General features: G+C 40.1%; 1 protein-coding gene across 1 annotated transcript in view; it reads right to left on the reverse strand.

Moving 5' to 3' along the window:
- PITPNC1 (phosphatidylinositol transfer protein cytoplasmic 1) overlaps window positions 1–14140 on the reverse strand; it is a 259261-nt gene that overhangs the window by 56733 nt on the left and 188388 nt on the right. The window contains exon 6 of the mRNA XM_060763096.2: window positions 6769–6867. Within this exon, the coding sequence (XP_060619079.2) occupies window positions 6769–6867 (99 nt within the window). The remainder of the gene's footprint in view (window positions 1–6768; window positions 6868–14140) is intronic.

Raw genomic sequence — 14140 nt, forward strand, 5'->3', positions numbered from 1 at the left:
TACACCGTGGCACATTTAAAAACTAGGGCCAGATCAAATGTAATGGGTACAGATTAAAAGTGCTGGACATGACAGGTAAGATGGAAAGGTTCTAGGGTAGATGCAATGTGTGGCAATCTTAAATATCTAATAAAGTGCGTCTGGGACATGATGCTGGGAGTTTCCTATTCTGGAAAGGCACACCGGAACAGCCAAGTCTTCAAGCTCTTCCTAAAGACTGCCAACGTTGGGGCTTGTCTGATGTCCTTGGGGAGGGTGTTCCAGAGTCGGGGGGCCACCACAGAGAAGGCCCTGTCCCTCATCCCCACCAAGCACGCTTGTGATGCAGGTGGGATCATGAGCAGGGCCTCTCCAGATGAATGGAGGGAATGTGTGGGTTCATATACGGAGATGCGGTCATGCAGGTAGGCAGGTCCCAAACCGTTTAGGGCTTTGTAGGTGAGCACCTGCACGTTGAATTGGGACCAGAAAATGAACGGCAGCCAATGGAGCTCCTTAAACAGGAGGGTTGACCTCTCTCTGTAAGGAGCACCAGTTAACAACCTGGCCGCCGCCCATTGGACCAGCTGAAATTTCCGAGCCATTTTCAAGGGCAGCCCCACATAGAGCACATTACAGCAGTCCAATCTAGAGGTGACTAAGGCATGGACAACCCCGGCCAGATCAGCCTAAGTCAGAAGAGGTTGCACCATGTTTTTATGATATTATACTACTGTACATCTTGTTATGGATGATCTACGAACTTGTGTTTTCTCGCAGAATTTTTTTGCATGGAATGAGTAAACTTCTATTTTGTCAAGAAGAAAGGATGTGAGGCAGAGATTATATTCCTGTAGTCAGGCCCGTAGCCAGGATTTTGAGTCGGGGGGTGCTGAGTTTGATTCGGGGGGGGGGGGGTGAGTTTGATTCAAAGGGCAGGGGGGGGGGGCTGAGGATCTACCCTAGCCAACCTTTTGTATCATTATCCCAATGGCCCCATGCATATGGGATATATTGAGCATGGTGATCAGATCATGATATGAATGAACATAACAGTTTAAATAATGTACCAGTAAGGCCTTCTCACGGACCACCCTGAGAATTTGGGGGGGGGGGGGGGCTGAAGCCCCTCAAGCCCCTCCCCCCCCGGCTACATGCCTGCCTGTAGTGAAATGAACATTAGCCATGAAGTAATTCTTCTGCTCTATAATGGTATGTAACATATCTGGTAACTTTTCTCATGAAAGATAAGAAATAAGCCTTGATTGACAGCTTCCCAGATATATTTGATTTCTTTTGCTGCAAAATTAGTGTTCTCAGTGTGAAATTTAATTGTGTATAATTAGAACGGAGAAATTAGAAAGGTGTAATTAGAAAAGGAACGTGTTAAAATGTCTTATTTGTGCCACTAGAGTGTTACAATGGACATTAAAAGAAAATTCTCAGCGTGCTCTGCTATACAAACACACCCAAAGCTTGTCAAGTTTAATTAAATGTACATTCCCCATAGCTGCCATTCCTATGGAATAAAAACAGCACCAAGCAAAGTTTAGATCCGAAGCAGCTGAGCCCTTTCCCCAAGTGATGTATAATACTGGCTCAAGTGCATAAGAAATGTGTTGCTCCACAGAATGTAATGAACAGCCTGCCACCACCAACGCATTGCAAATAATGGTTGCATGCTATAGAACTGTTATAATAGTTTTCTCCCCAGAATAATAATTTCCCGTACATGTCAAACGTTTCCTTTCATTACCTATGCTAACAGGTTCCCTCCAAACTTGCAGTTAACAGCTCCTATTTAACTGCCCTGGTTATTATTAGTATGTTTGATTTCCATTTCCGAACTTGACTGAATCATAATGTCTTTGGTATTGTATTTTCAGATGACGATGGGTTGGCTCTGAATCTGACGCAATACTGTGTCAGATTCACTTCTGCAATATGCGGAGGATGTTTTCCCTTTCCTGCGTCTTTGTTGTAGTCGCCCACGTAGGTGTAGCGGCTATTTGACCATAGGCAAGCTGCAGGCCCGTAGCCAGGATTTTGATTTGGGGGGGGGGGGGGGTTGGTTCGGGGGGGGGGGCTGAGTCTGAGTGAAAGAGGGTCTACCCTAACAAACCTTTTGTATTGTTACCCCAATACCCCCATGCATATGGGATATATTGAGCATGGTGATCAGATCATGATATGAATAAACATAACAGTTTAAATAATGTACCAGTAAGGCCTTGTCGCGGACCACCCTGAGAATTTCAGGGGGGGGGGGGGCTGAAGCCCCTCAAGCCCCCCCCCCCCCCCAGCTACATGCCTGGCAAGCTGGCATTCACCCTATGATTCGGAGCAACTAGAAAACAAATGTAGAAGGTGATCCTGGGGGCAGAATGCAGCTTTGCAAAAAATCTAATTTTCTGTTATTTCAGCAGCAAAATGCAACTCAACCTTAAGGCTCCGAGGAAGCCCAAGAGAGGTCTGCATAAGATTTCCAATGGACAGACATGTAGTTTCTTGTTCCCTCCCTGGCCTGCAGCGACAAGTGTGCTCACGCTGTCTTACTCTTGAAAGTATGATTCAATAACTGTTCAAGTAAGATAATGTATGTTCTGGACTACACACCCTTCAACACTCACAGTTGTATACTATGCAAACTATGTTGCTTACAGTGTAAACTACACTGCCATATAATCCAGTTCAAAGCAGATAATCTGGAATCAGAAACTGGATTCAGAAACTACTTTGGCAGTTTGATCTCAGGCCCAATCTACACTGCCACTTAAAATCCAGATTACCTGCTTTGAACTGGATTGTATGTTGTTACTGTTTACTGTTATTGCTTGATGTTTTGCTTTGCTTTATGGTGTATGTGTATTGTTGTATTGTTGTTTTATTGAGGCCTTGGCCTTTGTAAACCGCATCGAGTCCTTCGGGAGATGCTAGCGGGGTACAAATAAAGTTAATAATAATAATAATAATAATAATAATAATAATAATAAATAAATAATATGGCAGTGTAGACTCAAATAACCTGGTTAAAAGCAGATAATGTGGATTGTCTGTTTTGATAATCTGGATTATATGGAAGTGTAGCTCCAACCTCAGTTTGCAGCAGGAAAGGGGAAACTGGAAGGAGGAAAGAGAAACTGGACCATTTCAAAAAGCATCTGGAAAACCAGAAGGGGGACATTAATACAGTTGGCCCTCCATTGGAGGGTTTTATTTTCATGAATTTGGGACCTTGCGCCTTACCATTGAATAGTGGCTAGTGCAGTAGTTCTCAACCTTCCTAATACCGTGACCCCTTAATCCAGTTCCTCATGTTGTGGTGACCCCCAACCATAACATTGTTTTCGTTGCTACTTCAGTAGTCATTTTACTACTGTTATAAATCATAATGTAAATATCCGATATGCAGGATGTATTTTCATTCACTGGAACAAATTTGGCACAAATACTCAATACACCCAAATATGAATACTGGTGAGGTTGAGTTTGTCATTTGGGAGTTGTAGTTGCTGGGATTTATAGTTCGCCTATAATCAAAGAGTATTGTGAACTCCACCAGCAATGGAATTGAACCAAACTTGGCACACAGAACTCCCATGCCAACAGAAAACACTGGAAGGGTTTGGTGAGCATTGACCTTGAGTTTGGGAGTTGTAGTTCACCTATATCCAGAGAGCACTGTGGACTCACGCAATGATGGCTCTGGACCAAACTTGGCACAAATACTCAATATGCCCAAATGTGAACACAGATGGAGTCTGGGGAAAATAGACCTTGACATTTGGGAGTTGTAGTTGTTGGGATTTATAATTCACTACAATCAAAGAATATTCTGAACTCCACCAATAATAGAATTGGGTCAAACTTCCCACATGGAATCCCCATGACCAACAGAAAATAATGTGTTTTCTGATGATCTTTGGTGACCCCTCTGACGCCCCCTCGCGACCCCCTCAGGGGTCCCGACCCCCAGGTTGAGAAACACTGGGCTAGTGGAAATAATAATAATAATAATAATAATAATAATAATAGTAATACTTTATTTATACCCCACCACCATCTCCTCAAGGGGCTCGGTGCGGCTTACATGAGGCCAAGCCCACAGTACATCAGTAAACAAAAGCAATAACAAAAACAATCAATACAAAACAATTAATATAAATCACATAAACAAAAAAAAAACAATAAACAATAACAGTAACACACAAGCATTTAAAAATCTATGGCCGGGCCAAATATAATAATTTAAAATTAAAAAATAATAATGCTGGGCATGAACAAGGAAGGATATAACTGGGATAAAGTTTTTCAAAGAGAGATGAGGGAACACAGTCAGTCCTAAATCTGTAGTAAAGTGCATTTGAGGGCATATTGCTGAGAGATAAGCAACTCGAAGTAACAATGAATTGACCCGGACTCTGATTTTAGTTGGCGTGTTTTAACAACTGTTTATTTAGTGTTCTGTTTTAATGAATTTGTTGATTGTTTTTATTATTGTGATGGCACCGAATGGTGCTTGCTCTGAAGCTGTCCTGAGCCCCCCTTTGGGGGTGAGAAGGGCGGTGTACAAGTATATGAAATAAATAAAGTTGAAGTACTTTGGCCACATCATGAGGAGACAAGAAAGCTTAGAGAAGACAATGATGCTGGGGAAAATGGAAGGGAAAAGAGGGGCCGACCAAGGGCAAGATGGAGTGATGGGATCCTTGAAGTGACTGGCTTGACTCTGAAGGAGCTGGGGGAGGTGACAGCCGACACGGAGCTCGGGTGTGGGCTGGTCCATGAGGTTATGAAGAGTCGGAAATGACTGAACAAATGAACAACAACAACAACAGCATAAGGGCCCTTCCACACAGCCTTATATTGCAGAATATCAAGGCAGAAGATCCCACAATATCTGCTTTGAGCTGGATTATCGGAGTCCACACTCAGATAATGTGGGATGTTCTGCCTTGATATTTTGGGATATAGGGATGTGTGGAAGGACATAACACTTTGGTTCTGCTCCTGCTCAGATTGTCATTCTCGGGATATCATGAAGAAACAATCCATCTTATTAATATGTTTTTTAAATATGTTTGTATTTTATTTGTATTTTATTTTATTTTATTATTTATGTATGTATTTTATTTTGTTTAATTTTATTTCTTTTATTTTATTTAATGTATTTTATTTTATAAATTAATTAATTTTAATTTATTTTAATTTATTTATTTACTTACTTAGTGTATTTTAATTTCACCCTAAATTTATTTTCATTTGGTTTTGGTTAGTTGTTGTTAGTTTAATCATCAACAGTCAACAACAGAGGGAGAGGGAAGCTTCAGAAGTTCCACCTGTCCCATTTGGAGGTTTTTTTCACGCACTGCGCAATCGCGTCTGCCATTAACAAATCGATTCGTATATGAAATTTCGTAAATATCGAAATTTTGAAATCGGAAATTTCAGAAATTCTGTCAGATTAGAAACACTGGCACACCCTATATACAAAACGAGTTTAGAACCATTTTTTTCTTGATCAACCAAGCCTAATAAATACATATAGTTTAGAGAAAAAGCTTAGCTATGGAGAAGAAAGGTGAGAGGCGTCTATGGCGATAAAGAGGCTTCTGAAGACAAATTTAAAGGAAAAGACTGTCCCCTGATTGAGAGAAATAAAAATACATGAATTGTTGGGGCCTTTCCACATAGCTATATAATCCAGAATATCAAGGCAGATGATACACAATATCTACTTTGAACTGGGTTATCTGAGTTCACACCCAGAATCCAGTTCAATGTGGATTTTATACAGCTGTGTGGAAGAGGTCCAAGATAATAAAGATTTGGAACAAGTGAACAAATTTACACTGATTTCCTTCTTTCTTTTTAGGTCAGTGTTTCTCAACCTTCCTAATGCCGCGACCCCTTAATACAGTTCCTCATGTTGCGGTGACCCCCAACCATAACATTTTTGTTGCTACTTCATAACTGCAATTTTGCTACCATTATGAATCATAATGTAAATATCTGATCTGCAGGATGTATTTTCATTCACTGGACCACAAATACCCGATTCACAAATACCCGATTGGCACAAATACCCGATTCACCCAAATTTGAATGCTGGTGGGGTTGGGGGGCGGGCGGATTGATTTTGTCATTTGTAGTTGCTGGGATTTATAGTTCACCTATAATCAAAGAGCATTCTGAACTCCACCAATGATAGAATTGAACCAAACTTAGCACACAGAACTCCCATGACCAACAGATAATAATGGAAGGGTTAGGTGGGCATTGACCTTGAGCTTGGGAGTTGTCGTTCACCTACATCTAGACGGCACTGTCAACTCAAACAATGGTGGATCTGTACCAAACTTGGCATGGATACTCAATTTTCCCAAATGTGAACAGTGGTGGAGTTCGGAGAAAACACACCATGCGATTTGAGTAGTTCCTGGGATTTATAGTTCACCTAAAATCAAAGAGCGATCTGAACCCCATCAACAATAGAATTGGGCCAAACTTCTCACATAGACCCCCCATGACGAACAGAAAGTACTGTGTTTTCTGATGGTCTTTGGCGACCCCTCTGACACCTCCTCACGACCCCCCCCCAGGGGTCCCGACCCCCAGGTTGAGAAACACTGTTTTAGGTCAAAAGGGAATATACGATGGAGATTCATAAAATTATTTTTGGTGTAGGGAAACAAATTTCCCTTTCTGTGTCTAGGGTTGGAAATTAAGACAATTAATGAGGCATGATGCAAATCTTATATCACTGGAAAGGAAAATGTTTTTACTTACCTCTGATTCTTTGTAATAGCGCTCAGGAATTTCATCACAGGCAATATCAATAAAGCAGACTTCTCTGTCAAGATCTTTGGCTTCACTATTATCGAATATCTGCAAGAATTGAAACAAACACTTTAATGTCCTGATGGGCTGTGAATTGTTATGAACAGACAACTCTTAAGGGTCAAAAATACCACTTCCAAAAGCAACAGAGTATGTTCTTGGCAGTATTTTCGTGTGACTGGATCACATTGTGCAGATGTAAACAATAACTTTAGGACATGGAGCAAAATTTTGGAGAACATTTCATTTAGTGTCTTTGGCAAGTTTTCCCTTTCTTCTTCTCGCACGACTCTGTCAAATTATGGTATAAGCTGCATAGCCTAAAAAAGCACAGAAGCAAAGTAGCTTTTTCTTCTCCATGCAGCTCCTTCTCTTCGGTATCTTTCTCCTGGGTATATCCCTAGGGCCCTTCCACATAGCCATATAACTCAGAATATCAAGGCAGATAACTGAACAGGAGCTTCTTTGTTGAATTCCAGAGCCAGAGAAGCAAATGGCAAAAAACAGAAGAATGGCCTGCCTCAAGGGAGCGTGCTCGCATCACCAATGTTCAACATTTACACATATGATGAGCCACTTCCAGAAGGGGCAGAGAGTTTAATCTATGCTGACGATCATGCCATCACCGCCCAAGCAGGGAGCTTTGAAATGGTTGAACAAGATGCTTTCGAAGCTTTAGGTGCTCTTACTGCCTATTACAGGGAAAACCAGTTGATTCCTAATCTCTCTAAAACACAGACATGTGCTTTTCACATTAAGAACAGACAAGCATCTCAAGATCTGAGGATTACCTGGGAAGGAATAACATTGGAGCATTGCAGCACACCCAAATGTCTGGGAGTTACCCTGGACCGTGCACTGACCTACAAGAAGCACTGTTTGAATATCAAGCAAAAAGTGGGCGCTAGAAAAGTATTGTATGAAAGTTGATTGGCCTGGGGATCACAACCAGACACAATGAAGACAACTGCCCTTGCGCTTTGCTACTCTGCTGCTACGCATGCCCAGTGTGGAACACATCTTATCATACTAAAACAGTGGATGTAGCTCTTAATGAAACATGCTGCATTATCACAAGATGTCTATACCCTCCTACACCACTGAAGAAATTATACTGTTTAGCTGGTATTGCACCACCTGACATCTGTCGGGAAGTAGCAGCCAATAATGAAAGGACCAAGGCAGTGACATCTCCGGCCCATCCCCTGTTCGGATATCAGCCAGCATGCCAACACCTTAAATTTCTAAGATCTACAGATATACTTGAAGGAACACCTCAGCAAGCGAGAGTCCAGAAGTGGCAGGCTAAAACTTGGACCTAAACCCATTGCTGATACCGGATGAGAGATTCTTCCCTGTCCCACAGAAGACTGGGTAACTTAGAAGGCGCTGAACAGACTGCACTCTGGCACCACGAGATACAGAGCCAACCTTAAGAAATGGGACCACAAAGTGGAGTCCACAATATGCGAGTGTAGAGAAGAGCAAACCACAGACCATCTATTACAATGCAGTCTGAGCCCTGCCACATGCACTTTGGAGGACCTTCTTATAGCAACACCAGAAGCACACCAAGTGGGCAGCTACTAGTCAAATGTCATTTAGTATAATGCCAAGTTTTTAAACTTTGTGTTTTTAAATACAGTACAACTGTACCCTTGGTTTGCTTCTGATACGATAAATAATACCCTCAGTATCTGCTTTGAACTGGGTTATCTAGGGGCCTTTCCACACAACCACATAACCCAAAACATCAAGGCAGAAAATCCCACAATATCTGATTTGAACTGGGTTATCTGAGTCCACACTGCCATATATCCCAGTTCAAAGCAGAAAATGTGGGATTTTATTCAGTGTGGAAGGGGCCAGAGTCCACACTGCCATATAATCCAGTTCAATGTGGATATGCAGCTGTGTGGAAGGAGCCTGAGATTCATGGTTTTCCTTCCTCAAGCTCTAATTCATCCACAAGGGAGCAATTCCCAAACATCCCTGACCCATTAGCCTCCATCAATTTACCATTCTGGGCTATTAACAGGCATTAGACATTGTCTTCATTGCATGGAAGACAAAACTACCATTCTCTTCATCAATAATGTTTATTTTTCTGCTTTGGTGGGAATATGAGAATAATCACCACTCCCAAAAGCTCTCCACTCCTTCTAAAGCCGATGTCCAGGCTGGAGAAGATATTTGTCCTTGTCTTCTGAGGAAGATAAGACTGAACCCTTTGCTATGTGTACCACTTTTCTTTGTACAACCTGTTGCAAATTCTATGGTATCTATGAGCACTCAAAGCATGCTATAAAAGCAGTGCAAGTAATGTATCACCATGTAACCACTTCGTACAACATGCTTGTACTGTTATCCCCATATTTCAGATGTGAAGGATTATGTCCTGGGAGTGAGGCACCTTCTACACTGCCATATAAAATCCAGATTATCTGCTTTAAACTGCATTATATGGCAATGTAGATTCATATAATCCAATTCAAAGCAGAGAATGTGGATTATCTGTTTTGATAATTTGGATTATATGTCAGTGTCAAAGGGGCCTTAATGTCCTGACTGCAACACTATACCAGCTCTGATATCCATTAACACATTATTTCCTATTTCTTGTAATCACCTTCTACAGAAACATAAATCTGTGGGCACTCTGAACTTTAGTTTATGTGTGTTTCTTTCCTGTACCGTATCACAGCTGGAGGTTGAATCCTATTAGATTTAATCATCCTGGGAAGCCTTCAGTGACCAGTGCCTTATGACTTTATTGATTTGGTTAATCTATTTTGTATTTTACTACCTTTCAAACTATGTTCCGATTGTACTTTTTGGAGAATGTGTGAATGTTATGATGCATGTCCATTTTAGTCTTCCTCGTGTGCTACCCATCTCTTTTGAAGAAGGGCCTTCTCTAAGATAGATATAAACAACACAAATAAGATAGAGAATAAATAAGACAGATTTACTGCAATGGAAATTAGAGATTGATTTCTTTTCAGGCCCACTTTTCCTATGCTTCTTCCAGCCAAATACCCTGAAATGCTCTTAGAGTTTGCAGGGGAGATAATTTGATTGGTTTTGCAATCATGCTGAGGATATTTTTAAAAGGTTTTTTAAGAGATTAAAGCCCCCGGGAGGGAAAAAAAAACCATAAGGTTTCCCATCTGTGTCTCTCCATTGGCAAAGCGCAAGAAGCAAATGGCAAGAACATTTTGTGTTCTTAACAATGCTGGGATTGTAAAAAGGGCTAATCAATATTATGATATCAGAGAGAAATTATGGAAACCTTGTAGTGAATGTTTCTTTTAAAGCAACATAAAATTCATATAACCAAGAGTGCGTCTACACGGTTGAATTAATGCAGTTTGACACCATTTTAACCGCCATGACCCAGTTTGATGGGTTCTTATTTATTTATTTACAATATTTATGTTGGAGCATGTAAAAATCAGTTGGTGAATGTGTTAACTGAAAAATGCAAAGCATGAAGCTGATTGATTGGGCTATGCCTGGGGAGTTATCTGAGCCTGGGAGTTTTGGCAACAGTTACATGTTTAGGTTTTCAATGCAGAAGCTTGCCAAGACAAGTTAGTATATTCTCTGCAACATAAAATTCATATAACCAAGAGTGCGTCTACATGGTAGAATTAATGCAGTTTGACACCATTTTAACCGCCATGACCCAGTTCGATGGGATCTTATTTCTTTATTTACAGTATTTATGTTGGAGCATGTAAAAATCAGTTGGTGAGTGTGTTAACTGAAAAATGTAAAGCATGAAGCTGATTCATTGGCCTATGCCTGGGAAGCTATCTGAGCCTGGGAGTTTTGCCAACAGTTACATGTTTAGGATTTCAGCGCAGAAGCTTGCCAAGAGAAGTCAGCATATTTTCTGCTTCTGAGCTGCAGGAAGAAGATTCTTCACATGGAAAACCAAGGAACATTTGAATTTATCTCAAAGGATATTGTTTGAGTCAATGCAACTGTTCACATGACTCCATATATGTTGCTCTGCATAACAAAGAGTAAACACCTTATTAATATGTTGTGTTGTATGCCATATAGAGACATTCAATGAGATGGCTGTTGTGGATTTTTTTTAAAAAACAAAAACAAAACATTTTTCTGTCAAACTTTTAAAAAATCCTCAAAATCAGTAGATGTTTGAATATTTCTGAAACTTGGGGGAAATGATCCCGTTATGTTGTGTCATTGTATAGAAAATTCAAGGAGATTGCTCTTAAAGTTTTTTAAAAAAACATTGTTTGCAAAAACTCTGAAAATTCACCAAAAATCCGTGGATGAGTGAAATGTTCTGAAACTTGATGGGCTAACAGTGGTAAATGTGTTCTAGCAAGTTTCAAGCTGTAACAATGATAGAGAAAGCAGCTCCTGAAGTTTCCCTATTGGCACAACCACTTAACGAAAAGTAACGAAAAAGTAGTTAACTTGTTAGTGTTATGTTATGGACCCCGTCCAGTTTTGGAAACTCTTTAGAAATGACCTTCTCCCCCACCCCCTAATTTCGTAATGAATATTGAAACTTTTTTTCATTGATCGCACAGGCCTACAATCCACACAGAAAACAAGAGAAAAAATAATGTTCAAAAATTCTGCCCTTTTCTAATCTCAGTGATTTTAGGGGTTGCCGTCTAATTCTGATATTTTAAGAGCTACAGCCTAAATCCAGTTCAAATTAATTTGAATTGAGTCTGAACTTTTAATTTACACTCTAAGTAGAAAAGCGCAATACTCAATAAACATCAGCATTCTTCTGCTTTTAAGAAGAATCAGTATTACCAGAATTAAACTATTAATGTATGTTAAAATATAATGGAATAACTGAGAAAAGAAAAGGATTATCTCAAGAGAGGGGAGTAGAATCAAGTGAAGACATGCACAATCTCATCAACAGAATGCAAATGAGACTTAATTATTCAGTCCGATCATTATGCTTTTTTTTTTACTGGATTAATGAACAATTTGCTATAGCTTCTCAAAAAACTTGTTATATTTGCAATTCTTCTGTTTTAATATTTTTATTGATTTTCGTGAAGTGATAACATCGAAAGAAGGAGAACAATACGTAGAAAGAAAAGTTAAGAAGTTAAGGTCTCTACAGTTGGTAGCAGGGTAAGACAATAGGAAAGGTGGGTAGGGGGAGGGTAGTGGTGTGTGGGACAAGGGAAGGTGGGGAAGGGGGGGAGGAAGGGGTGGGTTATTGGTCGCTTCCGTTTGGTCCACAGAAGAATTATGTATTATTATTTGAGTCCATTGTCATTTATTGGTTTGAGTTCCATGTTTCCTGTTTTTGTTTGTTATTGAAGTTGTTGTTCATTTGTTTTGAATATTCTTTAAATACTCTTTGCAGTAGTTCCAGTTAGTCATGTTTTCCTTGTTTTGATTTCCCATTAAGCCCGATAGTCTATCCAAATCCATAAACTCTATGACTTTTTTTGACCAGTCACCGATCGTTGGGGTTTCTTTAGTTTTCCACTTTTGGGCTATTAATATCCTTGCCGCCGATGCGAGGTAAAAGAAGATTTTTTCTTCATTTTTCTTCAGAGTAACGTCGGTTATATTAAGTGGGTAGTATTCCGGCTTTATTGTCATCCTTGTTTTGACTATCTTTTGTGTATGTTTGTGTACATTTAGCCAAAATTGTTGGATTTCCTTACATTTCCAGAACATGTGGTAGTAGGTTCCTACCTCTTTCTTGCACTTCCAACATAGATTGCTATGGTTTTTGTTAATTCTGGATATTAAGGCTGGTGTTAAGTGCCACCTATAAAACATCTTATGGCAGTTTTCTATGATGGTAGTAGCTTTGGTGAGTTTAGTTTTCCTTTTCCAGACTTGTTCCCACTCACTGAGTCGTATGGGTCTGCCTATGTCTCTCGCCCATTTGTTCATATTTTCTTTTATCAATTCTTGTTCGTTGCTCCATTCGAGTAGATTTCTGTATAATAACGTGATCACTTTTCTCCCTTTTTTCATTATTTTTCCCCAGACAGAGTCAGATTCATCGAATCCTTTTTTGCTGTCCTCTTTGAAGCATTCCCTTGTTTGTAAATAATGGAACCATCCCGGTTCCCCTTCCGTTTCTCTGAGTTCGTCTATGGATTTGAGGCGCCATTGGTTGTTCTCTTTTATTAGTAGTTGATAGTAATTTAGCCATCTATCCCTGGGTAATTCTTTTTTGTGGAAGGCCTCCGATGGGGAGACCCACCTGGGCGTTTTCGTATAAAAATAGTTCTTGTATTTCTTCCATACCCTTAGAAGGGCTGATCTGACATAATGGTTATTAAACGACCTTTCTATTTTATCTTTTTCATACCAAAGGTATGCGTGCCACCCTCTCCTGGTATCCCATCCTTCTAGGGTTAAGATCCTCTTGGGTTCCAAGGAGGCCCATGCTGTTGTCCAGGAGAGGGCACACGCTTCGAAGTACAACATAAGGTCCGGCATTGCCAGACCTCCTCTGTGTTTTGCGTCAGTTAGAGCTTTAAATTTGACCCTTGGCTTCTTCCCATCCCAGACAAAGCTTAAAATGTCCTTGTTCCATTTTTTAAAGCAGGTGTTGTTTTTAATGATCGGAATCATTTGAAACAGAAAAATCATCTTGGGTAATACGCTCATTTTGATGGCCGAGATTCTTCCTAGCCAAGACAAGTTGAGATATTTCCAATTTTTGAATTTCTTCTTGATGATTTCCCATGTCCGTTCATAATTGTCTTTGAATAAACTTGCATTTGATCCTGAGATGGTTATACCTAGGTATTTTATCTTCTTGACTATTTCTAGGCCTGTCTCTTCTGTAATTTTGGATTTCTTTTCTTCGCTGATGTTTTTAGCTAATATTTTAGTTTTGTTTCTATTTATCTTGAGACCTGCTAGTTTCCCAAATTGTTCAATTTTCTGCAGCCATTTTGTAGCAAGCTCCGCTGGGTTTTCCATGATGCATACAACATCATCGGCGAACGCCAGGACTTTATATTCTTCGGAAGCGATCTTTGTTCCTTTTAGGGTGTCATCTGCTCTTAAGTCATTTAGAAGGATTTCCAAAACTAGAATAAACAATAAAGGAGATAGAGGGCAGCCCTGTCTAACTCCCTTTTGTATGTTGATTTCCTCTGTGTGTTGGCCATTTATAATTATTCTCGCTGACTGGCTGGCGTAGATGGATTGAACTATATTTATTATTTGATATCCTGCATCCATTTCTTTTAATGTGTGAATTAGGAAGGGCCAGCTCGTGTTGTCGAACGCCTTCTCGGCATCCACAAAGAGAAGACCAACCTCCTTCTGTCTGTTT

Source organism: Anolis sagrei, chromosome 2 (assembly GCF_037176765.1).
Source record: "Anolis sagrei isolate rAnoSag1 chromosome 2, rAnoSag1.mat, whole genome shotgun sequence".
In the NCBI taxonomy this organism is placed as follows: domain Eukaryota; kingdom Metazoa; phylum Chordata; class Lepidosauria; order Squamata; family Dactyloidae; genus Anolis; species Anolis sagrei.